Source organism: Panthera onca, chromosome B2 (assembly GCF_046562875.1).
Source record: "Panthera onca isolate mPanOnc1 chromosome B2, mPanOnc1 haplotype 2, whole genome shotgun sequence".
Lineage (NCBI taxonomy): Eukaryota > Metazoa > Chordata > Mammalia > Carnivora > Felidae > Panthera > Panthera onca.
This window is the reverse complement of record NC_138343.1, coordinates 3,453,862-3,481,351: the sequence shown is the minus strand read 5'-3', so window position 1 is coordinate 3,481,351 and position 27,490 is coordinate 3,453,862. Positions and strand designations below refer to the sequence as shown.

General features: G+C 44.7%; 5 protein-coding genes, 1 long non-coding RNA gene and 1 pseudogene across 7 annotated transcripts; 4 read left to right on the top strand and 3 right to left on the bottom strand.

Annotated features, from left to right (window-relative positions):
* Nucleotides 1-2,157: 2,157 nt before the first annotated feature.
* Nucleotides 2,158-6,340, bottom strand: LOC132666604 (uncharacterized). The gene is made up of 2 exons (XR_009604724.3): nt 3,028-6,340; nt 2,158-2,501 (listed from the first exon to the last, which is right to left on the bottom strand). It is a non-coding gene; the product is annotated as an uncharacterized LOC132666604 (long non-coding RNA).
* A 238-nt stretch (nt 6,341-6,578) lies between these two features.
* LOC132677488 (histone H2B type 1-J) lies at nt 6,579-12,173 on the bottom strand. Of its 2 annotated transcripts, XR_013555469.2 has the most exons (3): nt 11,752-12,173; nt 9,227-10,197; nt 6,579-6,638 (listed from the first exon to the last, which is right to left on the bottom strand). XR_013555469.2 is itself a non-coding variant. In XM_078446521.2 (2 exons), exon 1 carries the CDS (start codon nt 12,133-12,135, stop codon nt 11,755-11,757), a length of 381 nt encoding a protein of 126 aa, XP_078302647.1. In that variant the 5' UTR covers nt 12,136-12,173; the 3' UTR covers nt 6,579-10,197; nt 11,752-11,754. The 2 variants fall into 2 exon arrangements, 1 of the variants encoding a protein (XP_078302647.1); XM_078446521.2 differs by having other exon boundaries at nt 6,579-10,197.
* A 251-nt stretch (nt 12,174-12,424) lies between these two features.
* LOC144616323 (histone H2A type 1-H-like) lies at nt 12,425-12,860 on the top strand. Its single transcript, XM_078446520.2, has one exon. It carries the CDS (start codon nt 12,468-12,470, stop codon nt 12,858-12,860), a length of 393 nt encoding a protein of 130 aa, XP_078302646.1. The 5' UTR covers nt 12,425-12,467.
* Nucleotides 12,861-13,139: 279 nt separating this feature from the next.
* LOC132676741 (histone H3.1-like) lies at nt 13,140-18,605 on the top strand (annotated as a pseudogene).
* Nucleotides 18,606-21,703: 3,098 nt separating this feature from the next.
* On the top strand, nt 21,704-22,053 carry H4C9 (H4 clustered histone 9). Its single transcript, XM_078446523.2, has one exon. It carries the CDS (start codon nt 21,712-21,714, stop codon nt 22,021-22,023), a length of 312 nt encoding a protein of 103 aa, XP_078302649.1. The 5' UTR covers nt 21,704-21,711; the 3' UTR covers nt 22,024-22,053.
* Nucleotides 22,054-24,379: 2,326 nt separating this feature from the next.
* On the bottom strand, nt 24,380-24,824 carry LOC132674945 (histone H2B type 1-K). Its single transcript, XM_078446522.2, has one exon. The coding sequence runs from the start codon at nt 24,796-24,798 to the stop codon at nt 24,418-24,420; it is 381 nt and encodes a 126-aa protein (XP_078302648.1). The 5' UTR covers nt 24,799-24,824; the 3' UTR covers nt 24,380-24,417.
* Nucleotides 24,825-25,101: 277 nt separating this feature from the next.
* Nucleotides 25,102-25,543, top strand: H2AC12 (H2A clustered histone 12). Its single transcript, XM_060614562.3, has one exon. It carries the CDS (start codon nt 25,124-25,126, stop codon nt 25,508-25,510), a length of 387 nt encoding a protein of 128 aa, XP_060470545.2. The 5' UTR covers nt 25,102-25,123; the 3' UTR covers nt 25,511-25,543.
* The last annotated feature ends 1,947 nt before the right edge of the window (nt 25,544-27,490 follow it).

The window sequence follows — 27,490 nt, the reverse complement described above, 5'->3', positions numbered from 1 at the left end:
AAATGAAATTTATTTAAATTTCAATTTCTGATTGTTGTCAGTATAGTAAAATACAGTTGAGTTTTGTATATTAACTTTGCGTCCTGTAACCTTTCTGAACTCACTCATTAGTCTTAGTAGGTTTTTGTAGATTCAGTACAAATGCTTCCTTTTCAATTTGGATGACTCTTTCTCTCTTTCTTTCTCTCCCTCCGCCTTTCTCCCTCTCTGTCTCTCTCTATCTTATTCTTTTTCCTTTTTCTTGATTTCACTGACTAGAATTTCCGATAAAACATTAAATAGAAGTAGTGAGAGCAGACATAGCAATCTTATTCACAGTCTTAGCGAGAAACCATCATTCTTTTTAAGAATGTAGTTAGTTGAGTTTTTTGGTAGACGCCCTTTATCAGGGTGAAAACATCTGTTCCAGAGTTTGCTGAGAGGTTTTATCAGAGATGGATATTGTCAAATGAGTTTCTGCATCTATTGAGATGATCATATGTATTTTCTTTTTTAGTTTGTTAATGCAGTGTATTACACTGATTGATTTTCTAATGTTCAACCAGCCTTACATTTTAGGGATAAACCAGGGGTGTTTGATCATGATGTATGATTCTTTTAATATATCAATCGATTTTAATTTCTAAAATTTCGCTTAGAATTTTTGCATCTGTGTTCATGAAGGATATTGGTCAGTAGTTTTCTTTGTTTGTAATGTATTTGCCTCGTTTTAGCATCAAAATGATACCCCCATCATAGAATGGGTTAGGATCGGTGTTTGCAAACATTTTCTTGAAGGTGCCAAATAATAAGTATTTTAGGCTGTGCAGGCCGTAGGGTCTCTGTCACTCCTCTGCTGTTGAAGTGAAAAAGTAACCACAGATTCTACATGAATGAATGGTGTAGCTGTGCTCTAATAACACGCTATTACCAAAATCAGCCGAAGGGCTGGATTTAGTCTACAGACCACTGTTTGCCAACCCCTGAATTAGGAAGTTTTTCTCCCCGAATCTAACACTTATGAAAATGTAAAGACCATCATAAAAGAAGAACAAGTTTGGGGGACTACTGGATATCAACCCCTATCTTAAGCTATGGTAATAAGGGTGATTGGTATTGGGCTAAAAATATACCCACATGTATACAGTCACCCGATTTGCAACAAATAGAACACTTCAGTGCAATGGTCTAAGGATTGTCTTTTTAATAAACTGCGTTGGGTCCATGATACGTCCATATGGAAACATCCATATGGAAAAGACCCTTACAAATCAATAAGTAAATGATAAATAACCCAATAAAAAATGGTCAAAGATATTAATAATCTCCACTACATGGTATTCGATGTACAGTAAGCATATGAAAGGGTACATAACATCATTACTCATGAAAGAATTGAAAATTAAAATAACAGAATAGCGCTGTACATCTTCCCAGAAGGACAAAAATTAACAAGCCTGACAAGATAAAGGCAAAAATATGAAGTAATTAAAATCAGTTTATATTGCTCACAGGAGACTGAGTTGGTCTCTATCATCTATTTTGGAAAAATATTTGTCAGCGTTTCTGACAAGCGAACATATGACTACCTTATAAACGGTCGATTCTGCTCCGAATTATATGCCTGAAATGAGTGGATGCATAAGTTCACCAAAATACATACACAAAAATATTCATAGAGCTTATTATATTCATAATACCCAAACAAACTAAAAGCCTCTGAAAAGTAACCAAGCGTATGAAATTTAAATTGTTAGCATTTCCTGAAATTGTCTTGTAAGCATTCTTAAAGCACAAATTAACACTTCAGCCCTAAATTGTCACCATTTCTTCCGGGCCACTAGGAGTCAATCAAATATTTTATCACGTGTATATTATTTTTAATCAATAAAGAAATCTAAGAGCTCAAATTACAGACTTGAAAGTACTGACTTTGTGGGCGCCTGGGTGGCTCAGTCAGCTAAGCATCTGACTTCGGCTCAGGTCATGATCTCACAGTTTATGAGTCCGAGGCCCGTATCGGGCTCTCTGCAGTCAGTGTGGGGCCCACTTCAGATCACGTCTCCTTCTCTCTCTGCCCCTCCCTGGCTCCTGCTTTCTCTGTCTCAACAATAAATAAAAACACCAAAAACAACAACAACAACAACAACAACAACAAAAACAACAACGCCTAAAGTATTGACTTCGTAGCATAATTAATGAAAATATATTAAATTCACATACAAAGTCATAAATTCAAATATACTGTGGTTTGTTCATCTCCAGTTTGTCACTTCTTTACATAAGATGGGTTTTTTTTTAATCAAGCACATAAATAAAAATATTTTAAAGTGGCATTTGAATCAATCATGCTGGAAAGTCCAAACACGATGTGTAAACTACCAACCTGCCCTGTTATCAGAATAGAACAGAAGGAAACCGGCGAGGATACTTTCTGAGTTTACGAAAGTAGTTTGGAAGGTCTCTGGTTCTACTCCTTCTGCACGGAGGAGGCCATTCTTCCAAGGTTGTGTTCACGGGGCCTGAAGGACAGAAAATGGGAGTAAGTGGAAACGTGGTGTGGGATACTAGAGCCGGGGGGCTGTGGGCCGAGGGAGGCCCTGAACATCTCACTTTGTTTCTGGTGGCAGGATTACTGGGATTAAGTGTAAAGGCCCCTCTGGTCTCTTCTATTAGACTGAGAGCAGGGGTGATGTCTGACTCCTCTCTGCTTCCCAGAACGATGGAGTTTTGGAGTGGTGGTGGGTCCGGAGCCCACGGCCAAGAGAGAATTCTTGTAGACGTCTTTGGTGCCAAAAGGTGATTTCATGAAAGCACGGGGACAGGACAGAAAGAGCTGCGCTGGGGTCAGAAGGAGTGACTGATTAGGGAGGCCCCCAGAGGGACTGCGATGTGCTACAGAGGACTCCTAAAATACCAGAGGCCTTTCTGTTATCAAGCTAAGCTTGTCCCTTAGGACAGGAGGGGGTTCCTGGAGAAATGCTCTACTCCGGATTTGCCTCAACTATTTGCCAACGGGCTGCAGGTTACTAAAAAATGGAATTTTACCTGTCATTTCCCTCTTGCCTCTGTTCTCCGCAGCGCTGTGGAGGGAGGGTGACATTAGGGCTCCAGGAGAATGAGTGATTTACCGAGAAATGGGTAACTGAAGGAGAGGCTCACATGCAGGGGCTCCCGTGTAGGAACAGGTCTGGTCTCAGGTTACCTGCCTCAGGTCACTAGGGTGCACCTGCCGAGAAGTTTCAGCCGCGCTAGTTAGTAAGGAAAGAGTTCCAAGCTAGATAATGAGAAAAGTAGGCAGGAGAACCGTGAGAAGAACATCACCGCTGGTCATTTGAGTTAACGTGGGGGGTTGGGGGTGGGGGCTGAGAGTACACGTTGATGTTTCTGTTTGTATAAAGAAGTTCCAGATGGCTGCACCCCAAACTGGTGAACGTGCTTCTTTGTGATCGATGGGGGAGCTCGGCGGTCGAGGAGGACGGTGGGAGCAGGGCTCTTTCTTGTGTTCTTTATATAAGCAATTATTAAACCTTCGCAGCGGACGGATAGAAACCGGAAATAAAACAAAGCTCTAGCTGCATTACCCAAAATGGCCACAAGGTGCCGACAGAGTCCAACGCTCTCCCCGGGCGCGGGCGGGGGTGGTTGGGGGAGGGGTGGGAGGAGGAGACCTGGCCGGGAGCCCCTCCCCGCTTGCCGACCCCTCTGCCTGTTCCTGCGGTGCAGTCGCTGGAGTCGCTGTCTGTGTCACCCTTTGTCCCAAAGAGAAATAGCTTCGTTAACCGGGCTGACTTCTTACAAAAGTCGGAGAGGCAGGCAGGGGAGGGACTGAGGCGGGATGGAAGCTACACAAGTCCTCCTCAGTTACAGCGTCTCGCCCACAGGGTGTCACTCTCCGCGCCTACACTGGGCGGAAGGGGGACAGTGTAAAGAAACCACGTATTACGTCAATCATGAATATTGTCACAAAAGTCCCAACAGATGCAGAGTTGAACAAAACACAAGATCCTCGCACCTAAATTCAGAAGTGATGATCTGTAACACCATCCAATATCTAGTGCTTACAAAGAAAACCCCTCAATTGCCTCAAATACTTTTTTACAATAATTTATTCTATCTGAAGTAGGATTCCATTGGTTGCTATGTCTCTCAAATCTATTTTAAAGCGTAACCCTTATCCAAATGTCCAAATTAGCCGAGTTTGCTCTCCGGAAAAGGGTTGAGAAACAATCTGGGTGATGGCAATTCTCACTGCTCATGGATTGTCATTGCTTGTAGACATTTTCTGCGAAAAGTGCTGGGGAGAAAAGTTATTTTATAAGAAGAAATACTGACGTTTTCATGTGAAAAGTTAACATCTTTCCCAAATGTCCATCGACTGATGAATGGATGAAGAGGGTATGGTATATATACACAATGGAGTATTACTCGGCCATCAAAAAGAATGAAAGCTTGCCATTTGCAACGACATGGATGGAACTGGAGTGTCTTATGCTAAGTGAAATAAGTCAGAGAAAGACAAATATCCTATGTTTTCACTCACATGTGGAATTTAAGAAACAAAATAAATTAACATATGGAAAGCAGGGGAAAAAAAAAAAGAAAAAAGAGGGAAACAAACCTTAAGAGACCCTGAAAGATCTAGAACAAACTGAGGGTGGGGGATGGGCTGGATGGGTGATGGGTATCAGGAGGGCACCTGTTGGGATGAGCCCTGGGTACTGTATGCAATTGATGAATCACTGAATCCTGCTCCCGAAACCAATGTTGCACTGCATGTTAACTAACTAGAATTTAAATAAAAATCTGAAAAGAGAAAAAAGTTAAATCCTTAAGTTTATAATTGAAGCTCCTCTGAAACTCGTAGTTTTTTAACACAATAAACAAATTTGTTTTCTACATCCATAGATAAACTGGGAAAAGGTACCTTAACACTTTTATTATTCTCACTTAGGAACTAGAAGGGAAGAGAGAAGAAAAGAAGGTCTGAACCTAAAAATCTGACCTCAGGTGAGATCGAGGTCAGATTTCAGCACAGACTTTTCAACCCCTTTTTCATTTTAAGTTGACATTCACTAATATTTTCTCCTTCCCAAATTAAGGAAGAAAGAGCCTAGAAGCGTGGATGTTGCAAAATAGCTTAAGAGAAAATGCCTCCTCTAAGGGGGTATAATGTAATATTCTTTTCTTCGTGGTTAGTACTTTTTGTTTCCTGTTTAAGAAGTCCTTCTCTATAGGGAGATCATATTTTCCTAGCTGATCTTCTAAAAGAAGATTTACACTTAGGGGGTCTTCCTACAATCACCCATAACCAACTGCACTCATCAATTTTTTTTTGAGCAGCCTATCGTTTCCTCACTAACGTGAAATTTCAACAAAAAATTAGATGCGATCCTTGGCTTTCTAATTCAGTTGGTAAATGTGTTCATCTCTGTGCATTGCCACCCAGTATCAGCTAAGTGTTTTATCACATCAGGTTCTACCTCTCATCGAGAGCTTCTTGGGTTTGTTTTTGTTTTGTTTTGATTTTTTTTTTTTTTTTTTTTACCATTTTGCTCTTTAAATAAATGTTAGGATTAGCTTCCAAATTCCAAAACTGACATTAGGATTTTGACTGGAATTACCGTGAATACCAATTTTAGAAGACCTGACATCTTTAATATTTCGTGCCCATGAATGTATTATATCTTTTCATTTAATGCCTTTAAATAAGGGTCTGATATCATTGGATTTCTTCTTGACCCATTATATTTACAGCAGTTATTATATGGTTCTATTACATATATTTAGTAATGTGTGAAAAAGTTTGTGGTTACATAGAAATTCAATTAATTCGTGCAAATTGAGAAGTAAACCTTGGCCAAAGACCAAAATACACTCTTTTCCACATATTGCTTTTCCATGACAGTGACGATGTTCTCGTTTTGCATGTCTCAGTCATATCCTAAGAGCAGAGGCAGAATCAGTTCAGTTATAGAAAATAGCTCGTAATCCCGAATCCACTGTTCTTCTGGTTCCACGGTGAGGCCATATGTATACTGTGTCACCTGTAGAGTTATGTGGCACCAAGACACCATGAATAAAACAGTAAAGGAGAAGGAAAGAAACACCAGAGATTAGGTTAAATAGCCAACTACACACGTGAAATCTCACAGGAGGAGACCGGGTAGACAGCACAATTTTTTTTTTTTTTCAGCTCGGTTATCTGAAAACCGTTTCACCAAGTGACCCATTCGTAAGAATTATTAAAACTTTGTGTACTTATGAATTTTGTAGTAACTTAGATCAGTGTAGTTTAACTTGTACTTGAAGGCTTCTGAGACTAAGTCGACCGGCTTCCATTGTATCTTTTTTATGATGGCCTTTTTTTTTTTTTTTTAAATTTTTTTTTTTCAACGTTTTTTATTTATTTTTGGGACAGAGAGAGACAGAGCATGAACGGGGGAGGGGCAGAGAGAGAGGGAGACACAGAATCGGAAACAGGCTCCAGGCTCCGAGCCATCAGCCCAGAGCCCGACGCGGGGCTCGAACTCACGGACCGCGAGATCGTGACCTGGCTGAAGTCGGACGCTTAACCGACTGCGCCACCCAGGCGCCCCTATGATGGCCTTTTAAAGAACACTCCACCGTTCTCTGTCCCAGGTACCTGCCTGTCCCTCCTAAAAACAGAGGGTGTGGGAGGGAAGAAGGAAAACAAAAACTTATACAAGATTGAGAAACAGAGGAATCCGAAAGCCCAAAGTCCTCAAGACTTCCCACATGTCTCTCTCATTCTCTTTTTTTAAATTTTTTTAAATGTTTATTTTTTAGAGAGAGAGAGAAACAGAGCGCAAGCAGGGGAGGGGCAGAGAGAGAGGGAGGGAGACACAGAATCCAAAGCAGGCTCCAGGCTCTGAGCCGTCAGCACAGAGCCCGACGCGGGCCTCGAATCCACAAACCGTGAGATCATGACCCGAGCCAAAGTCGGATGCTTAACCAACTGAGCCACCCAGGTTCCCCCTTCCCATATGTCTCTTAAGCCAGTCCGTGAATCTAATTAAAATTGTTTTACTTTATATCAGAAATGGCTCATTTTTTGTAAATCAATAAAATTTAACAGTGTGATCTCAGTCTCCGCTGGCAGACATATTCCTCCTTTGAGTACTAAAGCTTTTAAGAACAAAAGAAACGAAAATCCAATAAACTCAACAGAGAGAGCCCTGAGATGCAAGGATGGAAAGTGGGTGTTTTTTGAGCTGGTGATTAACCCTAAGAGCAGAGGGACTACCCCCTTTCTGCCTCTTTGTTCTTTGGCCAATGTGTTTTGGCAATGGCAGAAATTATGCCTATTTGTCACTCTTCGGTACCTATACATTATCCAGTTGAATGGCACTCCAATAACTTGCCAAACTCCTAGATGCCACTTTAACAGAGTCTCCCAGTAATTGGTAAGGCTGTGCTCATGAAGGATGTGGTGCCCATGAAGACTGGTGAGTCCCATGCCATCTTCCCATTGCCTTACCCTTTTTCTAAAATGACCTGAATGCTGTGAGATAGAGGCACAAAGTATTCAGGAAGTTCATGGATAATCTTGCCAGCGACGGCATGAGAGAAGGTGAAACACACCAAATCTAGAGTAAGTGTCTGTGTCAGTGAAGTCCAATAGCTGCCTCATCCGTGACAACATGGATCCAAGAAGAGCGGTCCCGGCATATGGGACACTTAGCAGTGCCAGGATCCAGGTCAACTCTGGTGAGCTAAGTCTATACCAAAGAGCTTGTGGGTAACCTCCAGCAGCATCACCCTGGCCACCTTGCTTGGGCCGTAGGAAGGGTGTTGAGAAAAAGAAACTTTGTGACATGCACATGGTGGCTGTCGTATGCCTGAGTACCGATAGCCTCCTCGGAAGGACACACCTGTGGGTTCGCATCCACAAGGGCCAACGTCATTCTTACACTCTGGGACCATTCTGAGTCCATCCATATCACTCGTCCCCCAAATTTGTCCCCAAACCTCCACTTTTGTCCCCTTCAAACCCTTGCCCAGCCAGACACACATACATCAGTTTAGCTCGATATCTTAGATCATTTCTCTTTCCAGCAAAACTAGACAATGAGATGCCATTCTCCTCTCTTTTCTGTTGTCTTTCATGGGTACTTTTGAGCGGGACGTTGTTATTACTCGTTCTAATACTGCCCTTTTGACTGGTGTTAGCAGTGGTATTAGCTCAAATATGTTGAAGGCTTACTATATGCAACACATTGTTAACACAGTAATTCACAAGGGGCGCCTGGGTGGCTCAGTTGGTTAAGCGTCTGACTTTGGCTCGGGTCATGATCTCACGGTTTGTGGGTTCGAGCCCCGCGTCGGGCTCTGTGCTGACGGCTCAGAGCCTGGAGCCTGCTTCAGATTCTGTGTCTCCATCTCTCGGCCTCTCCCCTGCTCATGCTCTGTGTCTCTCTGTCTCTCAATAATAAATAAATGGCAAAAAAAAATTTTTTTTTGAAGATATTAATTCACGAGAAGCACTACCAAATCCTCCTTTGGAAATGAAGAAGAAAGCGACAGAAATTAAAGTCATGTGTAAATGCAAATTTCAAGTGGCAGGGCCTAGTTTCAAACCTAGGTAGTGTTTCTCAATCAGGTATTGATAGGAAAAGTCCTCAAGCTATTGAAAAATAGCAAAAAGCATAACTATGTTTCAGAAGTAGAAATAATTGGGGTGTGAGCTACTTGCTCTAAAAATTAGTTTCCTCCTTCAGCACTTGCTCAGGCCGAGCCTTGCGTGTATCACTCCCTCCTGACGATCAAGTACCGATGTATACGTCATAGTTTTGTCGATCTGATGGTGTACAGGTAATAGCAGAAGAACAAACAACGTGTTCTGGTGTCCCGATGTCAAACAAATAGTATCGTTTCCACAGTGAGGGTGAAGCAATACATTTGCAAAGACTGGAGAAAATACTAGTAATGTGCAAAACAAATGCTTCAGGTATGCCAAACAGTGTTCTTAAAATTCAAAAATTCCGTTCTAGACTTATGGGCAGAAGGCATAGGCCTTCATGGAATGCAGACTCTAAACAGGGTTGCATATCCAACATTTGGGGACAATATCAGGAAAAGTGGTTCTTCGAAATTAAAGCTTAGCATAAGTCGTTCAAATCAATACTTTGGAAATATGGTTATTATGAACTGGGTATTTGCCATGTATCATCAAAACTTGAAAATAAAATTGACAAAAGTTATAATGTAATGAGCTTTAACGTACCAAAGATAGAGTTGAAGAACAGATATCCGCATAGGTATCTAGATATAGGGTCATGCATCTTTCAATGGACTTTGTCAGCGTGTCTCTATTAACTCCCTGGGGAATGGGTGCCTTGATTTCCACAACCGATGTAGATTAGCTGACAAAGAAATATGTGCACGGTAGAAACATGAAATATCATTTGATATAGCATAGCTTGAAAAAAGATTTCTTACAAACAGCCGGTTCATCTAACACAATGTTCAAGGCATCATTGTGGTTTATGATCTCTGGGGAAGATGGGCCAAATAGTCATAAGTATTTGAGCAACAAATGTGTGTATTTTGGGATAAGATATAACACCATGTACAATGTACACTTTTGTAAATGACATACTGTATTAGGTTAGCTTTGAACCAATTCTTCTGAAGCTGGTTAGAAGTAGGTTAAAGTGATAACAGTTTAGGGGAGCCTGAGTGGCTCCCTCAGTTAAGCGTCTGACTTTGGCTCCAGTCATGACTCAAGCCCCACATCGGGCTCTGTGGTGACAGCTCGGAGCCTGGAACCTGCTTCGGATTCTGTGTCTCCCTCTCTCCCTGCCCCTCTCCCGCTTGTGCTCAGTCTCTCTCAAAAATAAACAAACATAAATAAATAAATACATAAGTACATATAAATACATAAATAAAGTGTAACAGTTTTTCAAGCAAAAGATTAAACTCTTGCCTTATTTATAAGGGGACCCCATCCAGGTGCAAATAACTCCACAGATGAAAATTTGATTTATTTTCCTGATTTGTGTATGGCTTAAGCAGTTTAATTTTCTGAGTAATAGGATAAATTGGCCGGTTATCTTTTCAACTTTGTTGTTTCCAAAAAAAACTTAGTTTTCACAAACTTTCATCTGGGAATGGACTATTGCCTACGACTCATCCTCTGTCCCAATCCCTCTGCTTTTTCCACGAATTCGGGCTTTGTATTCTCATTTCTGTATCCTATAGCACAAACAACAAGAACAAAAAGTATTTAGCTTGAACATTATCATCTGATTACTTGGATTAATGGAGAGGATCAGGGGGCTCATATGACAGAAGAAGTGACAAAAATTATGTTGTTTCCAGGTACTCGGTTATCATTAGTGTGGGGTGGAGATGAAGGAAAGAACTTTCTCTTTTCTTCCTTCTTTATTTTTCCTGTCTTGACTGCACATTTTCTGTGGGGAAACATACAGCAAACCACTTAGTAGCAATTGAAATAGATCTGCATGAGGAACTATACGGAGGCAGTTCCCAAATGCTGCACAAGGAAAGGGAATTTCGGAGAGCAGGTCAGATTGACGTGGGCACTGAACCAGGAGTAGGATTCGAGTCAACAAAGGAGAAGCCTATATTTGACATTGGATCTAACAAAACATTGTTTTAGACATTATCGCTGTGTTAAATTTAGATCCGTTTTAGATAAATCGGGTAATTTGTTTATATCAATTAAATGCATTTAAAACTACTACCTAAACCCCAAACCAGCTGGACTGGAGGCTTCCAAATGCTTTACAGATCATGGCTGTTTAGCTAAGAGACACAAGATATTGAAGAATTATAATCTAGAGACACATTGTTGGCTGACTGGTTCTTATTTGTGGCAACCTAACTGACGCGGAGCGTGCTTTTTTTTTCCTTACTGGTTCCCAACAATGTCAAACAGCAGATTTAAGCGCCAACCAAAGGAACTTTAAAAGAAAAACTGATTCTCGTTTTACAAGAGTCTGGGATAGATGCTATCAAGCTTCTTTGCCTTCACCGAACCCCCAAATAGCCCTGTCTCGTCATGGTAACATTTTCCATTATATGGGTATATGGCAGAAGGAAAGCGGCGGCAGCCTAATTGGAAATACAGCATTGGTACTTCTCAGCCTGAAAACATCTTCAAGATTCCTCTCTCCAACGAAAATCCCAAGAGGAAATACTAAACCTCAGTCCTGACAAGTTTAGAAAGCTTAAGAGGATGAAAACAGGATAGACAGCCGGAGAATATTTACTCTAGGTGCCTGAGTGTGCTGGGCTGTCGGGGGGAGGGAGGGGGGGAGGGGGGCGGGTCTCAGATGCCAGAACCAATCAGGGCGCAGAGAGGAAGGGCGGCAAATTCAAACTGTAGGCGCCACCCCCGAAACCTGGGCACGAGTCCAGCTCTGTTCTCAAGGGGTGACTGGGGAGTATTTGAATTTGCTTCCAGCTTATTTTTTCTCTTCCATCGTTTACTTAATTCTAAAGGTTATTCGGACTGGTGACAGAGCCCTTTTGAAAGTAGCTAGCTCCTAAGTGAGGGACAAGCTCAGAGCCTTTGTTCCTTTGCACAGGAGTCCCAGAGCTTGGCTGAGGCCCAGTATTAGTTTTGCCGCTTAGTTACTGTAATAGGGAAAGCCGGGGATTGTTCAGACTAACTACTGTAATGAGTCACAAGATCAGCACAGAATAAGCAAGTGGCAGCTCTCTCTTTGAGAATATGGGTGGCTCTTAAAAGAGCCGTTAGGGTTCAGTTTGTAGCCAACTCACTGTTCACTTGGCGCTGGTGTATTTGGTGACGGCCTTGGTGCCCTCGGACACGGCGTGCTTGGCCAGCTCCCCGGGCAGCAGCAGGCGCACGGCCGTCTGGATCTCCCGGGACGTGATGGTCGAGCGCTTGTTGTAATGCGCCAGGCGCGACGCCTCGCCCGCGATGCGCTCGAAGATGTCGTTCACGAACGAGTTCATGATGCCCATGGCCTTGGACGAGATGCCGGTGTCGGGGTGCACCTGCTTCAGTACCTTGTACACGTAGATGGAATAGCTCTCCTTGCGGCTGCGCTTGCGCTTCTTGCCGTCCTTCTTCTGCGCCTTGGTAACCGCCTTCTTGGAGCCCTTCTTCGGGGCCGGGGCGGATTTGGCTGGTTCAGGCATGACTCAGAACAGCTCAAGACTCCTGAAGGAAAAAACAAAAGAAAAACTAGGAGAAGGACGTAATGCGCCCCTTTTATATAGAACCACATATGCAAATAAGGCGTAAATTAGAGTCCTGTGTCTGATAGGTGGCCGCTCAGGGCAACGTCAGGAGTGAGTTCTGCCCAATCGGAATACAAGGATTCCAAAGTTGTATTTCCATTGGTTAAGATGAAGCTGCAATGCTAACCAATGAAAACTTTTCTTTTTCAAGCCCAATAAGGGTTATAAAAACTGCTACCCCGTCCGGTTTCATTTCGGCAGTTACCGCAGTGTAGCTTTTCTGAGCCGCAATGTCTGGACGGGGCAAGCAGGGCGGCAAGGCTCGCGCCAAGGCCAAGACGCGCTCGTCGCGGGCCGGGCTGCAGTTCCCGGTGGGGCGCGTGCACCGCCTGCTCCGCAAGGGCAACTACGCCGAGCGGGTCGGGGCCGGCGCGCCGGTGTACCTGGCGGCCGTGCTGGAGTACCTGACGGCCGAGATCCTGGAGCTGGCGGGCAACGCGGCCCGCGACAACAAGAAGACGCGCATCATCCCGCGCCACCTGCAGCTGGCCATCCGCAACGACGAGGAGCTCAACAAGCTGTTGGGCCGCGTCACCATCGCGCAGGGCGGCGTCCTGCCCAACATCCAGGCCGTGCTGCTGCCCAAGAAGACCGAGAGCCACCACAAGGCTAAGAGCAAGTAGTGGTCTGTATGATAGTTTACAGTAGCTCGAGTAAGTCGAGTCCCAACCCAAAGGCTCTTTTCAGGGCCACCTATCTTTTCTGGGAAAGAACTTAACATTTCTTTGACCTTAAGGAAACTGAGATGTAGGGAAATTGGGTCACTCTTCACGATCCTCCGTCCTGGGATGAAAAAGCAGTACACCATAGATTAAAGCCTAACGTGCAAAGCGGGGTAGATTTCAGCCCATGGCGGTGATTGGGGATAGACTTTTTCGGTACCTTCATTGTTTACGTAGCTTTTCGGGTAATGAAATTTGGCGCAAAAAAAGTTGCCCTCCCTGACTTGGGCGGACGGCGCAGCGAGCGGCCGGCCACCGGCGGCGTCAAGAAGCCGCACCGCTACCGGCCCGGCACGGTGGCCCTGCGCGAGATCCGCCGCTACCAGAAGTCCACCGAGCTGCTGATCCGCAAGCTGCCGTTCCAGCGGCTGGTGCGCGAGATCGCGCAGGACTTCAAGACCGACCTGCGCTTCCAGAGCTCGGCGGTGATGGCGCTGCAGGAGGCGTGCGAGGCCTACCTGGTGGGGCTCTTCGAGGACACCCAACCTGTGCGCCATCCGCGCCAAGCGCGTCACCGTCATGCCCAAGGACATCCAGTTCGCCTACAGGCGAACGGAGAGCTTCGGGGCCCGATTGTCGTGCGCCATCCCAAGGCTGGCCGCCACGTCCAGTCTTCCTAACAGTACCTAAGTTTTGAGGCACCGCCCTCGCCAGCCCCCTCCGTGTTGGCAAATGAATGAAACACTGGGATTACGCTGGTAGGTAGGACACCGTTCGGGAGCCCGAGAAATGTTTCTCCTGTTTGGGAGGAGCCTAAAATCTTCAGTGCCGTTGGTTGCTTCCGGGTAGTTATTTCTGTCCCACTTTAAGTTAGTTCCCACAGCTATTGCCATTGACACGTAAAGTGGAGTTCAATCGCACAGGCCGTTCCGCCTTGCAGACTTCAAGGTCCGCGTGGAGTAAGGAAAATCCTATAAAGAGAGGATTGTATGGTTTGACCAGGGACTGCTTCTGAATGGAGGGGTGCGCAGTGTGCTGTGACTCCCGACGACCCAGGTCTCTCCGCCCAGCTGACCGGTTAGGTGTGGAAGGACGTTGATTGACGCGACTTACTTTTGTTCCTGTTGTCACCAAATAAGGAAAACTCTCTCAATGGTTTTGATTGCCCAGGGCACAGTCTTGCCTCCTACTTTCTGTGCTCTGGACCCCTGTCACGGATGTCATCTCAAAAACGGGGAGAAAAGCGTTCTTCGCTTTTTTCCTTGAATGTCACGGACGACGTTGGCTGCCTGATGACATTTATGGAAATTCTTCTTAGGATAATATTTCAAGGGTATAAAATGCACACATTGCAAAAAAATGTTTATTCCACTTCTTATCCAAATTTTAAAAAATAATAAATTTGGTAGGAGGGATCAGTGTGTTTATATAGTTAGCACGTTCCATAATACAGTCTTTTGGAGACATCTGTGATTTCCAGTGAGTGACAAAGTCACAGGTACTGAAATTGAGGGCCCAATATTGTCATAAAGGGAAATGCTAAAGTTTAGCCAGAGGCGAACTATATTTTTCCCCATCCCAACTCACAGGCTTCCCCCCCTTATCAGCACCACCACCCCATCCACAGACTCCTGATTTTTTTTTCCTTGGAGGTATTGTGGCGTATATGGACTCCAGGTTAAAAGCACTTGCTCTCAAATTTGGTTGACCTACCCGTTATTTTTCAACCCGATAAAATTTGGGGGTGATGGTGGTGGGGTGGTTCGGAACTGACGGCCAAGAAAGAATTTTTGAAGACGTCTTTGGGGCAAAAACGTGATTTTCTTAAACCACAGGGACAGGACCCGTGGGCAGGAAGAGCTGTATGGGGTCGTGACGGGTAGCTCATTATAGATCCTCAGGATGGGAGGGGGTCAGGGATAGAGTAAGTCTCTAGGGTATTTTGGAAGCAAGGTTTCCGGGGCCTTGAGGGGCTGGTGTTGCGAGGAAAACACCATTTATCACCGTTTGGTAAAACCTCAGCCGTGAGACCCTTCAGATATGTATCAGGGGCCATAAGCTTAGAGTATGATTGCCAGCATATACTTGGGGCAGTTGAGATCAAGGAAGCTTCCAAAGGAGTTTTTACATGTTAAAGTAGATTTACAGGATCCTGGGGGTTGGGATAATGTTAAGCTAAGGTTCTCTTTTGTCCCCAGCAAAGTGCCATCATCGAGGCAGCTGAGCTCCTGGCTGAGGTCACTCCGCCGGTTTCAAGGGCTTGTCAATGGGTTGTAGGCAGTAAAGGAATTTAATTTTTCACTTGCCCTAGTTTCCCACATTCACCATGGCCAGCACTGAAACCTCTTTCCTTTGTTCCTGGGCGGCCAGGAGCATCTGAGGAACATCACACTTGTCCCACCTGGGGGGAGGGGTGGTGTGGTGGCCTGTACTTTATCCTCAGCTCGCCTCATCAACTGTAACTAAATTTTTCCCGGAAAGTGCCCCTTCCTATCTGGAATGTTTTAACACTCGAAGTCTATTAATATCTCATATTAATATTCACACCTTTCAGTTGTTTCTATTTCTTGTACTTAAAATATAAGTACCGCGAATCCCAGTGTAAATATGACTTTTTGGAATCAAAATAAATGCTGACAACTTATCTAACAATGATGGGCCCTCAAGTGCACACTCCCCATAGTAAAATATTTTTGACTTTTGATGGGATTTTTAGAAGCTGGGTGACCCAAATGATTTTATTCATTATTCAGTTGTTCTGTCTTTAACTATGTCTTCTAATTATAGGCCAAGAAAAATAACTTATCCTCTATGCTTTTGAGTGTTTGGCTGAGACCCCTGCAATAGAAGACAGTTTTCCCAAGAGAAAATCACACAGAAGTTTATTTAAACGTTGTTAAACAACAAAAATTCAACTGACTAAAGGTCAAATTGGCTTTTTTTCAATGATTCCTGGAGCAGGCAGCGTCCCATCTAGCAACAGAAAGGAGTTCTGCTGCGCTATAGAAAACGAAAGGCTTTTCAAGGTGGGAAAGCAGCAGAAAAAGGAAATTATTAGCAAAGAGTGCATTGTTTCAGTCAAGGTCATCCTCCTAAAGGGATTGGCTGGGCCTACTGGTGGATTATCTCCCCAGCACAGACTAGGTTAATTGCTCCTTGAGTGGCTAAAGGTTCCATTCCCAAGGTGGGAAACCGATCAGATTAGGCGTTCAGGCTTGGTTTGCTGCCGTGGGGGTTCGCACAGGTGACTCCATCTGGGGCTTACCGTCTCTGTGACGTGTCCCCCGTGTGCACACAGGAGATACACTGGGGAAGATGAACTCCAGAGGTGCCTCGGAAGTACGGCTTAAGTACCGTCTACAGCTTGTCGGGAAGCAAGAATTCCTGTCCCCTTCAAGGGTCCTTCTAGCTGGACTAAGAATCCCATTGACGTGAGAAAAATTAATAGGAGAAAATCAAATTTAACAGCATACATATGGGGAATCCACACAGACATGGAAATTCCAAAGACAGCCAGGCCAAACAAGGCATGTATGTCACCCTGAACTAAGAAGGGGGCAGAGGTCTGGGACTAGGAAGGGAAGGAATGCATTCACAGGGCAATAGGAGCATGCTAATTCCATGTTTGTCCTGCCATATGGATGGGTCACTCAGATCAACTTTATCGCCGCCAATAACCCTGTTCTGGGAAAGACCCCCAATTTAGGTTGTTCTATGTAGTTAGTACCAAGAGTTTCTCCGAGCCCGCGGGGTCTTCACTGCCTTCAGCTCAGAATAATCTTCATGCCCAGTGGCGCATCTTGGAGCGGCCTGCCCTTGGCCCCCACGAGCCGAAGACAAAAGGTGAGGGGAAGTCAGTTATGGGAAGGTCACCAGGAGAACAAGAATGAAGTCCGTCAGGCAGATTTAAGTTGCTGCCTTCTCCGTTGATAAGGGTCGAATGCTGTCTACTGGTGTGGCCAGGTGAACTGGGGAGACCCTGAGCCCTAAGACCTCGACCAAGCCCAGATCAAAGATGTCACCGAAGACTCTTGGTCGCCTCATGAGAAAGAATTCAAGGGCAGACACAACACAGTGGATGAGAGGTACCCTCGAGATGTGAGAGCTGGTGAGCTCAAGGGAGGGAGAGAGCACGTGTGAACCAGGGTTGAGGTTTCTGTCAGTTATTGACAGTGGTTAACAAGGAGGAGGAATATTGATTACCTGGGGGCGGGGATTTCTTGGAAGCAGGGTTTTGGGCCTTTTCCTCCTCACTTGCTGGGGGGCTTCCTGTCCTGGCGCCGCCATCTTGGGCCCCTCCAGTGTGCTGGGGCTTTCAGGGGAGTGTGGCCAGACAGGCCTCTGACCCACCTTGCAGCTGGGCACGGCCTCCTCCGCCCTGGCCTCCAGGCATCCTCTTAGAGCCTAACTAACTGCCTACTGTGACACTGGAATTAACCTTTCCCCTTCCTGGTAGAAAGGGAAGGAGAGACGTCTTGATAAATCTACTTACTGTTTTTAGAGATAGAAGGGAAAGACCAAGAGCTTTTCTGGTCTCTGCTTTATCTCAAATGCCTTCAGCTGAAAATAAACCTTATGCCAGAGTGGAATATTCTGGGGTGGCCTATTCTGCCACCTTTCAATACCTAATGCTAATATGTTGTTGGTATTTGTTAGTACAGAATTAGGTCAGTATTAATAAAAAACCTGAGGAGCGCTTGGGTGGCTCAGTTGGTTAAGCATCTGACTCTGGCTCAGGTCATGATCATGTGAGTTTGTGAGTTTGAGTCCCACGTCAGACCCTGCGCTGTCGGCTCAGAGCTTGGAGCCTGCTTCAGATTCTGGGTCTCCCTGTCTCTGCCCGTCTACCACTCACGCTGTCTCTCCCTGTCTGAAAAAATAATAACAAAAAGGTTTTTTTTTAATTAAAAAAAACTTTAAATCTGCATTGTATTTCTAAGTAATACACAGAGAACATGTCTAAACATTTTAAGGCAAACTAAAGCTGTCTCTTTACAATGCTTCTCAGTATTGTATCTTAACTCCATCACAGGATACTATGCCCCTCGGGTCTTTTGCCTAAATTAAGCCACACACTGGAAAAAAGAGCTTAAGGAAAACGTGGGACAAACGTCAGTACGAGCAGCTGTGCAGTAAAGGTCAGGTCTTGGGGCCTCTCTGGTGACATTGTCACTTTCCTCCAGTACTGCACCACTTACCTGCTGAGTTTTCATCTGGTAAGGAATGAGAAGACCAAATTCTCTGTCAAAATTTTGGTTAAGATGAACCTTTATGGATTTGTCCCGATTATTTGGTCAAATGCACAAAGACATATATATTCAAGGTGATTGCAACATTGTTTTAGTACCAAATTTCATCAAACCTAAAACACTCACTGTTGGAAGTTAAATAGCCCATTCTGTGCCAATAACCTGTTAAAAAGCAAATTTCAACCAAGTAAATCTAATTGGCTTCGTTAAATGAAGATTCATGAATTGGGCAGCATCTGAGGAACTGTATAAAATGGAAAGTTTTTATAGGAAGAAGGGTGGGGCAAGAAAGTTATAAACAAAAGAAAAGAAAAGAAAAGATTGTTTCCGGCCAGAGCACCTTCCCTTAAGGGTAAAGTCAGGGGGTCTGATTATGCCGATTACCTCACCTTCCTTTGGAGGATGAACAGGCCCCCTGAGACAGATTATACCTCTTTGGTGCTTATCAGAAATTAATTCATGTTAATTTTAGCCATTCTGACAGGTGCGTTTGGGAAAGTATTCTAAGAAGATAACGCAAATACCCAAGGCAGTCATTTACACGAAATGTTTAAGCAAGATCAAAAAAGGATAAGGAATTTAAAGATCAAGTCTAAGATCAAGAATGTTTAAGGACGATCAAGAGCAGAGGGGCCAAGGGGTGAAAGCGAGTTCACAGAGTGGTCAGAGGTCACAGGCAGAGGTCACGGGCAGAGGTCAGATCACGCCAAGCTGAGTTGTATAAACCATCCGAAATTACCATTCGAAGCTTCGAACGTGGGAGTAGCACAACCCGACCTACATTTTTTCCGGAAGTTCACTAACACAAGTGTATTGTGAATACAAAGTTCAGAAGTAAGGCTAGAAGTTGGGAAACCATTGCTGTAGTCTGCTCGAGAGATTTGGCCTAAAGGAAACGGTACAGAGTCATTAGGCATAGGATGTATTTGGCAAGTGTAACTAACTGAGTTTGCTGCCAAGGTTCGTTATGCACATTAAAGTACGTGTCTTTTCCATTAAAATTGTCTTGTTATGTACCAGTCTTCCTTCCCGGTACTTACAAATGAAGATTTCCTTTAAAAATGTAAATATCTCTTACAATAAAGTAACTTCTATTTTCAGACATTCTCCTGTATCTGCTGTTTCGCAAAAATAATCAGTTCAGAATGATCCTTACGGGAAAGAGGCACACTCAGCTACCCTTCAGCTGTGAAAGGTACAAGGAAAATACCTTGATTTGAATGAAGTTTATCTTGATCTATAAAAGTCAGTGAGTATGAGAAAATGGCCCAAATGGCATCATATTTTCATGAACTAATACACTGTAGGTTTATAGAAAAATAAATACCTTCCGCTATCACTTTCGGAAACTATAAAGAGCCTGACCAACTTTCCAGATCGCTGCCCACTGCCAACTTTAACAGGGTGCGTTGCCAGGCAAAAATCCATGAAGTCAAAGAGGGAGGCTACTGGTTGGTGGGAATTTTACTGATTTTTAAAGTAGAGAAAGTAGGGTCTGTAAAATGTATTCCAATTAACTCATGTTGGAGAAACACAATTAAAAGCAAAAGGAGCGGGGCGCTGAGGGGCTCAGTGGGTTAAGCATTCTTGATTTCAACTCAGGTCATCATCTCATGGTTCTCACATCTCAGCGCTGACAGCGTGGAACCTGCTTGGGATTCTTGTTCTCTTTCTCTCTCTCCCTGACCCTATCTTCTGGCTCTCGCTTTCTAATTAAATAAATAAATAAATAAATAAATAAATAAATTTAAAAAGAAGGAAAAGAAAACAATCTTTTTATTCAACACACATTAAGCCAGAATACTATGCTCATCATAGGTAGTCTTCTAAAGAGACTGCAATGGCACAGAGAAACCTCACTTTTTTAGTGAGATTTAGTAGCTAAGTGGGTACATCCCTTTACATTAGATAGGTTTTGCGGTGTGGACGCAGGTAACAGCTGAACTTGGGTCCCTTTCCTTCTCAAGAAGCTGGCAAGTAGAGGACTGTTTCCCCTGATGATTACCTTTCAAAGAGAGTAAGATCCTTGAGGAAAGTCCCTGAGTTAAGGGGCCAGCAAAAGACTTATTTAGCCATAAAAAGGCAAGAAATTCTGAAACAGAAAAAGGAAAATAGAAGGACCCTCAGGGAAAATTAAGCCTCTTATTTCCTATTTGCATTTGCCCTTGAACTAACCTATGCTATCCGTCCCTTTATAAAATATATAGAATATACCCCCACTGGTTGAATGGGTTTTGTTTCTTCAAGTGTTGGGCAAGTGTTCTTTTATTGCCACATAAACGCAGAAAAGAAATTTAAATATCTTAATGACATTTTAAAATTATGTGTATTTCTTTTATAAAATTTAAATGGAATACTTTGGAAATACTGTAATGCAACATTTGCTAAAAGTAATTCATTGATATAAAGGGTAGCAATAAAATCATTGGATAACAAGGGGATTACATGCTAATGCTGAAAAAAGTGTTAAAATTTCGCAGAATTTAAGCAATAGTAAAGTTGTATATATATTTTTTCAGCTAAGTATATTTTCATAAAGATTTTCGTAGAAAGACCAAAGTGTACTTTTTTTCCCCTGCATTAGAATTTTTAGTTGTTCACTAATGACAAATTAATTGCTCTTATAATTAATGAGAGCTTTTAAAAAATTTTCAAATGATATATTACCTAGGGGGGAAAAAAAAAAACAAAAAACCTCTACTGAGATACACTTAAAGACCTAGATGGATGGAGAGATTCAGTATTTTTCAGGTTAGGAAAACACAGTATTTACCATAATAAATGTATAGCGAAATGCTATTTTTCAATGTTACAAATATAACCTTCAGCACTGCCAGTAGACTAATCAGAGGAACAGTGAAAACTCAAGAAATAATTTTAAGTGAAATATTCAATATATGAGCAACTAATTCCCTCAAATCAGTGGGGAAAATAATATGCCCTACTGGTTAGCTAGCTGGTTAACTTTTTAAAAGTTAATTCTCTATACAAGAAACCAAGTCTGGATTATTATAGTTAAGATTATCTTAATGGCTCTCTTCATTATGAGTAAAATGTAGTAGGAACTGCTGTTGAAACTGAAAACTGCTCCACCTTTGCTGGAAGAGAATTTAGCAATACACCTGCAAGATCTTAAAATTCTCTGTTTTACTAGCACATCTTGTTCAACATCTAGGAAGTTAGCATTTGGAGCATTATTCCCCCCGTATAACCTTACAACATGCACAGTCTTACACACATAGCAAATGCATGCATATTTGTAGAGACATAAACGGAGTATTTTCTTCCCTGTGCTCTTTAAAGTGTATCCTCTGCAGTGTTAAAGTTTCGTTGCTTAATGAGGATGGGGTACGGAACACGCTACACGAGAACGAGGGGAAATTGCCCGGGTCCTGGGTGTTAAGCGCTCCGAGAACAAAGGAGGCTCGGGTTTAGGTCCCTCCTCCAACCCAGGCGGACTTCCCGCCGCTGCCCTTCCGGTTCTCACTCCGGTCCGCAGAGGTTGCCTATAAAAGAGAGCTGCGCGCTCTGGCTGCATTCTTCTGCTCTCAGACTTCCGGAAGATGTCAGGTCGCGGCAAAGGCGGGAAGGGCCTGGGCAAAGGGGGCGCCAAGCGCCACCGCAAGGTGCTGCGCGACAACATCCAGGGCATCACCAAGCCCGCCATCCGGCGGCTGGCCCGGCGCGGCGGCGTCAAGCGCATCTCCGGCCTCATCTACGAGGAGACCCGCGGGGTGCTCAAGGTGTTCCTGGAGAACGTGATCCGGGACGCCGTCACCTACACGGAGCACGCCAAGCGCAAGACGGTCACGGCCATGGACGTGGTGTACGCGCTCAAGCGCCAGGGCCGCACCCTCTACGGCTTCGGGGGCTAAAGTTTTTTAAAGGTTCCCGTCGCTTACCAAAATGGCCCTTTTTAGGGCCCCCAAGTTTTCGTTAAAAGAGCTTTAGTGCTTGTCTATAAACGGGTCTCGATAGAGCCGTTTTTAAATGCGGCTTAATGGTTACTTCTGCCCCGGGAGTTCAACGTGGCCGGAGGATGGGAGTTGAGACCCAGCGGGATAGGACCTGGGCCTCCCGACCGCTTTTCACTGCGTGGTGGCATTGCACGGCATCTGGCTATTATTGGATCATTAGCTTAGTCCAAAGATTGAAAAATCTGGAAGCGTCCGGCCTTAAGGGCCAGGCCCACACTAACCTAAGCTAACACAGACCTTTTAAACACATCCCTTCATGTCCGATCGTGAAGAGGCCAAGCAAAGTAATGTTGCCCTTAACAGGAAACTTGTTTGCAGAGAGCTCTAGAAGAGAAAATCTATCTGTCCTCTTGCACTGTAGACCACATTCATGATTTATCCGTTCCTTTCTCTGTTGGAAATTTAAATTGCTGTATTTCCCTCCATGACCTAGCACGGCAATGGGCATTGTACTCAGCTGTACGCCTTCTCTCCTTGCTTATCTAGGAGTGGGATTGCTCACCAAGATCTGTGCATATTCAACTTGACAAGAAATGCGCAGCTTGCTTCTCAAGGTTGTAGTTTGGGCTACATTCCCATATTCCACAAGTGCCCAGAGTTCCTGCTAACCCCCCCCCCCCCCCCCCCCCCGCCCCCCGGAACATTTGGCAGACCAGATTTTTGCCTGTCCGCATTTGCTAAATTGTATCTCATGTATTTAAATTGCATTTCCCTGATCGTAACAAAGTTGTTTACTTTCTTACAAGATTTTTGGCTATTTTGGAGTCAGGTCTAATAATGTTGGGTTTATATTCTTAGGAGTTCTTGCAAATGATGCCTGTTCGTACAGGAGTTATTTCCCTCGGTTCCTCAAAGAGGCTGCTCATGGCATTATTGGGCTTGGAGATGGAAACTTTTCTGAAATTACTGGCAACTGATCGTCCTACTCTCTTAGTAAGCAATGATTGATGGCCCGAATGCCTAAAATTTGCAAGCCATTATGAAAGACAAAAGTCAGAGTGAAAGAGAAGAAATCCTGCCTATAATTTGTTTCAATTTGTGGTAAATACTTTCCGTGGACTCTCTCACGTAATCTTGATCGGTTTTATTATTCTCATTTTAAAATGGCAAAATAAAGGCACTGCCAGCCAAGTCAAATAACCAAGTCACAAATATATTCTATAACACGAACCTATAACGTTTTTAACCATTCTTCTCTGCTTAGCGCGGCTAGAGAAGCCATCACCAAGAGTCGGCTGTAGTCCTAGTCCCATGATGAAGAAATGGCAGACGTGTATCAGGACAAGTACAGGGACAGCTCGTGACTATCCCAATCTGATCGTTATTCCGATCTCCTCTACAGTAGAGCCGATTGTGGGCCTAAGAAAGTCACTTTTATCATCTCTATTCACACAGATTTCATGTTCTCTCTGGAGAGCACATAATTCACGAAGTTCAGATCAATGCTCTCCTACAGATAGGCGAACACATGCACAGACTTTACTCAAATCAGTAGAGGCACGAGATTCCAACGGTTACTTATATGCCCTTATTTTCCCCCATTATACCACCTGTCCCTTCTCTCTGGCAGTATGACAAACCAGTAAGCTAGCCACAGTATTGCGAGTCCTTGTATTCCATTTCTTTACTCAGGAGAAAAGGTAAGCTTATCTTTGCCTTGCATACCTCTCTCCCTCAGGGTGGTCTGGCACTGTCCCGGCCCCAAATGGGCCGGAGAGGCCAACTTTTTTTCCCCTAAGCTGGGTGAAAGCACTGCTCTACGAATCTAACGTCCCCTCCGGCACACAGTATCTAATTATATCGTACCGCCTAGGACACGCGATAACCGGAGGTAAAAGTCTGGCTTTGGAAGACCAGTGGGGACTGAATTTACCAATAGAAGCAGATTAGAACGCCTAACGGAGAAAAGTTACAAGACAATAGGCTGTTAGGATCGACAGGAAGCCACTCTTGCTCACAACCAAAGGACCCACATTCGCGCTACAGCCAGGAATCATTTTTAGTTCACACAACACACGTATACAAACTTGTGTTACTCTCCCGTTAAGGGGCATACTAGGAGTGTTTGCTGCAAACCCGCAAGAGTCAACTCACAGCACATCCGGTTTCCTTCCAGCCAGAGGCGGTTACGGGCACAGTAGGCATTACTCACTGCAATGGAATCCTGATGGTTGCCTCAAAGAAACCGCCTGAACTAGAGCCTAGGTTCTAAACATGTAGTTACAGCTCTGATATTGACAGGTTAGTGGCTCTTAAAAGAGCCTTTGGGTTAAATATTCTTACTTGGCAACTTTACTTCGCGCTGGTGTACTTGGTGACGGCCTTGGTGCCCTCGGACACGGCGTGCTTGGCCAGCTCCCCGGGCAGCAGCAGGCGCACGGCCGTCTGGATCTCCCGGGACGTGATGGTCGAGCGCTTGTTGTAATGCGCCAGGCGCGACGCCTCGCCCGCGATGCGCTCGAAGATGTCGTTCACGAACGAGTTCATGATGCCCATGGCCTTGGACGAGATGCCGGTGTCGGGGTGCACCTGCTTCAGCACCTTGTACACGTACACCGAGTAGCTCTCCTTGCGGCTGCGCTTGCGCTTCTTGCCGTCCTTCTTCTGCGCCTTGGTCACCGCCTTCTTCGAGCCCTTCTTCGGGGCTGGGGCGGACTTCGCTGGCTCAGGCATGGCCGAGAAAAGACCTGTCGCGCTGAGAAGAGAAACGAAAACTATACTGCGGGCAAAGCGCAACTTGTCCTTTTTATGTAGAAGCCCTTATGCAAATAAGGTGCAAGTTACAGTCCTGGGTCTGATTGGTGACTGGTCAACTTGACGTCAGCAGTTAGTTCTGCCCAATCGCAACGCGAGACTCCCAAAGCTTCATTCTCATTGGATGAAATAAAGCCACCAGCTTAGCCAATGCAAAGTCTTCTTTTTCGCGCTCAATAGGGTTATAAAAAGTGCTGGCCTGGTGCTGGCTCTATCAGGTACACTCTGTGCATCTGGGGTCGTCATGTCTGGACGCGGGAAGCAGGGCGGCAAGGCTCGCGCCAAGGCCAAGACGCGCTCGTCGCGGGCCGGGCTGCAGTTCCCGGTGGGGCGCGTGCACCGCCTGCTCCGCAAGGGCAACTACGCCGAGCGGGTCGGGGCCGGCGCGCCGGTGTACCTGGCGGCCGTGCTGGAGTACCTGACGGCCGAGATCCTGGAGCTGGCGGGCAACGCGGCCCGCGACAACAAGAAGACGCGCATCATCCCGCGCCACCTGCAGCTGGCCATCCGCAACGACGAGGAGCTCAACAAGCTGCTGGGCCGCGTCACCATCGCGCAGGGCGGCGTCCTGCCCAACATCCAGGCCGTGCTGCTGCCCAAGAAGACCGAGAGCCACCACAAGGCGAAATAAGCAGTAAGGTTAGGGAAGTTGCCAAACAAAGGCTCTTTTCAGAGCCACTTAAGCCATCAAAGAGAAAGCTGGTACACACTATCTGCTGTGTTTTTTGGTGACTGTTGTAAGGCCTCGTTAATCACGTGGGAGATGAAGTGTCAATTCTACGGGCGATAACTACATGTAGTCTGACCTACAGGAAGGGCAAGCTGGAGAGAAGGGGTAGCGGGTTTAGGACTGGCTTGTCCAGAGGTTTCAGATGGAGCCAGTCAGGCAAATTCCTGAACTGATTTTGATTACGTTATCCGTTACCAGTTTTAGGCGGCCAAAAGTACTGGATGCAGTGACCACTTTTCCAGAAGAAATTTAACTATGAATGTACTAGAAGAGTTCTGGAAAAGGACACTGATTCTTAAGTGCTCTGAATTCTCAGGTGCTGGAATTCTTGGTGGTCTTCCCCTTTTAAGATTTCATTACGAAGGTAGTCTGACTTACTGGTTAAAAGTACACAGAATTTACTGAATCCCACATTGGTAAATCCTTGGTCCTATTTCTTTGGAGCCCATGTGTTCATTTGATTCACTCTTCCAGCAGCTCAGGACCCAATAGCGGATGCAACCTAGAAAATCTGCCTCCGTGGAAATTACTCCAGTAAGAGACAAACACAGAATCATACAATAGGTTAGGTGTCAAATACCTTGTGCAGAAAATAGAGCAGCTACACAGCATAATGGGGACCCCTATTTTAGATCGAAGGTAAGTGTAGATAACTTCTTTAAAGGTGTATCTGATCAGAGACCCATGTTCATCTAAAAAAGAGATGAGCCAGGTAGATAGTAGAGGAAGAGAATTACAAGTGGAGGGAACTGAAAATGCAGAGGCCTTAAGACAGAACATGTGTGTGGCATTAGTTGGGAACAGCCAGCAGGCCCAGAAGACTACGGTACGAAAGCAAGCGGTGGGGGGCATAACGTAGGACTTTGTAGTATGTGGATGAATGTGGATGAGTCATCAAAAGCACTAGCAATCCTGATCTCTGAGGTAATCAATTTGATAATACAAATCAAAGTTGTCAAAATCTGTGGACCCCAACCCATTTAAAAAAAAGAGAGATACCATAAAAGTAGTATTAATTTGTCGTGTGGTCACAAACAGCGATGTTAAGAGCGCACAGTTTATAATTCAATACACACAGATCTGTTTGCTACTGAATGGAAGGAAGAAATATTCCTCTGTCCAGATTTCTTCGAGCCGGGCTAAGAACTCAACTGACATGAGACGGATTAGGAGGAGGAAAAAAATGTTTTGTGACGAGCGTGGGGAGGCCCAATAATGAAATTGACACTTGAACAGACTGTAAAGCGGGCAATTTTCATACACTTGAGACAGACAAAAAAAAAAACAAAAAAAACAAAAAGTGAGGATTTGACAGGGTAAAGAAAACAGATGTTTGGGAATCTTATAATTAGTAAGAAATTTTAAGTAAAAGTTGGGCTGAGGTAGTCGATTGGTGAGAGACGTCACAAGGCTTGTTACTCTCAATTCACTTTCTCTGGTGATAAGTGGTCTTTTACTTTTCCGTCCTGGGAGGTGACCTTTCCTAAGGGAGATGTTTCCTGCTTCCCGGGGGACCGAAGATGGTGTGAGGTCCTCGCACCTGCTGCTTCCCAAGAAGCTCCCATTCAAAATAATCAATACGCCATAGAGGTCCATTTGGGGCGGCCTCCCGGGGCCCCCACACTAGTCCTGGTCTTAGCTCGCGGAAGCCCTACTGAATAAAGCAATAATAAAATGCCAGAGGCCCAGGACAAACATTATGGTGACAGAGCAACGCAGGTGAGGTTGCCCAGGTGGAGTTTGGGGTACAAGATGTTATTAAGGACCAACAGCTGTGACAGGAGGAAGAGGAACTAGGACCGGACAGAGGGTCAGAGGGTCAGACCGTGCCGCGGGCCAGACAAACGTGGGGGCACAGACCCCTGAGCCGCCCGTCAGCGA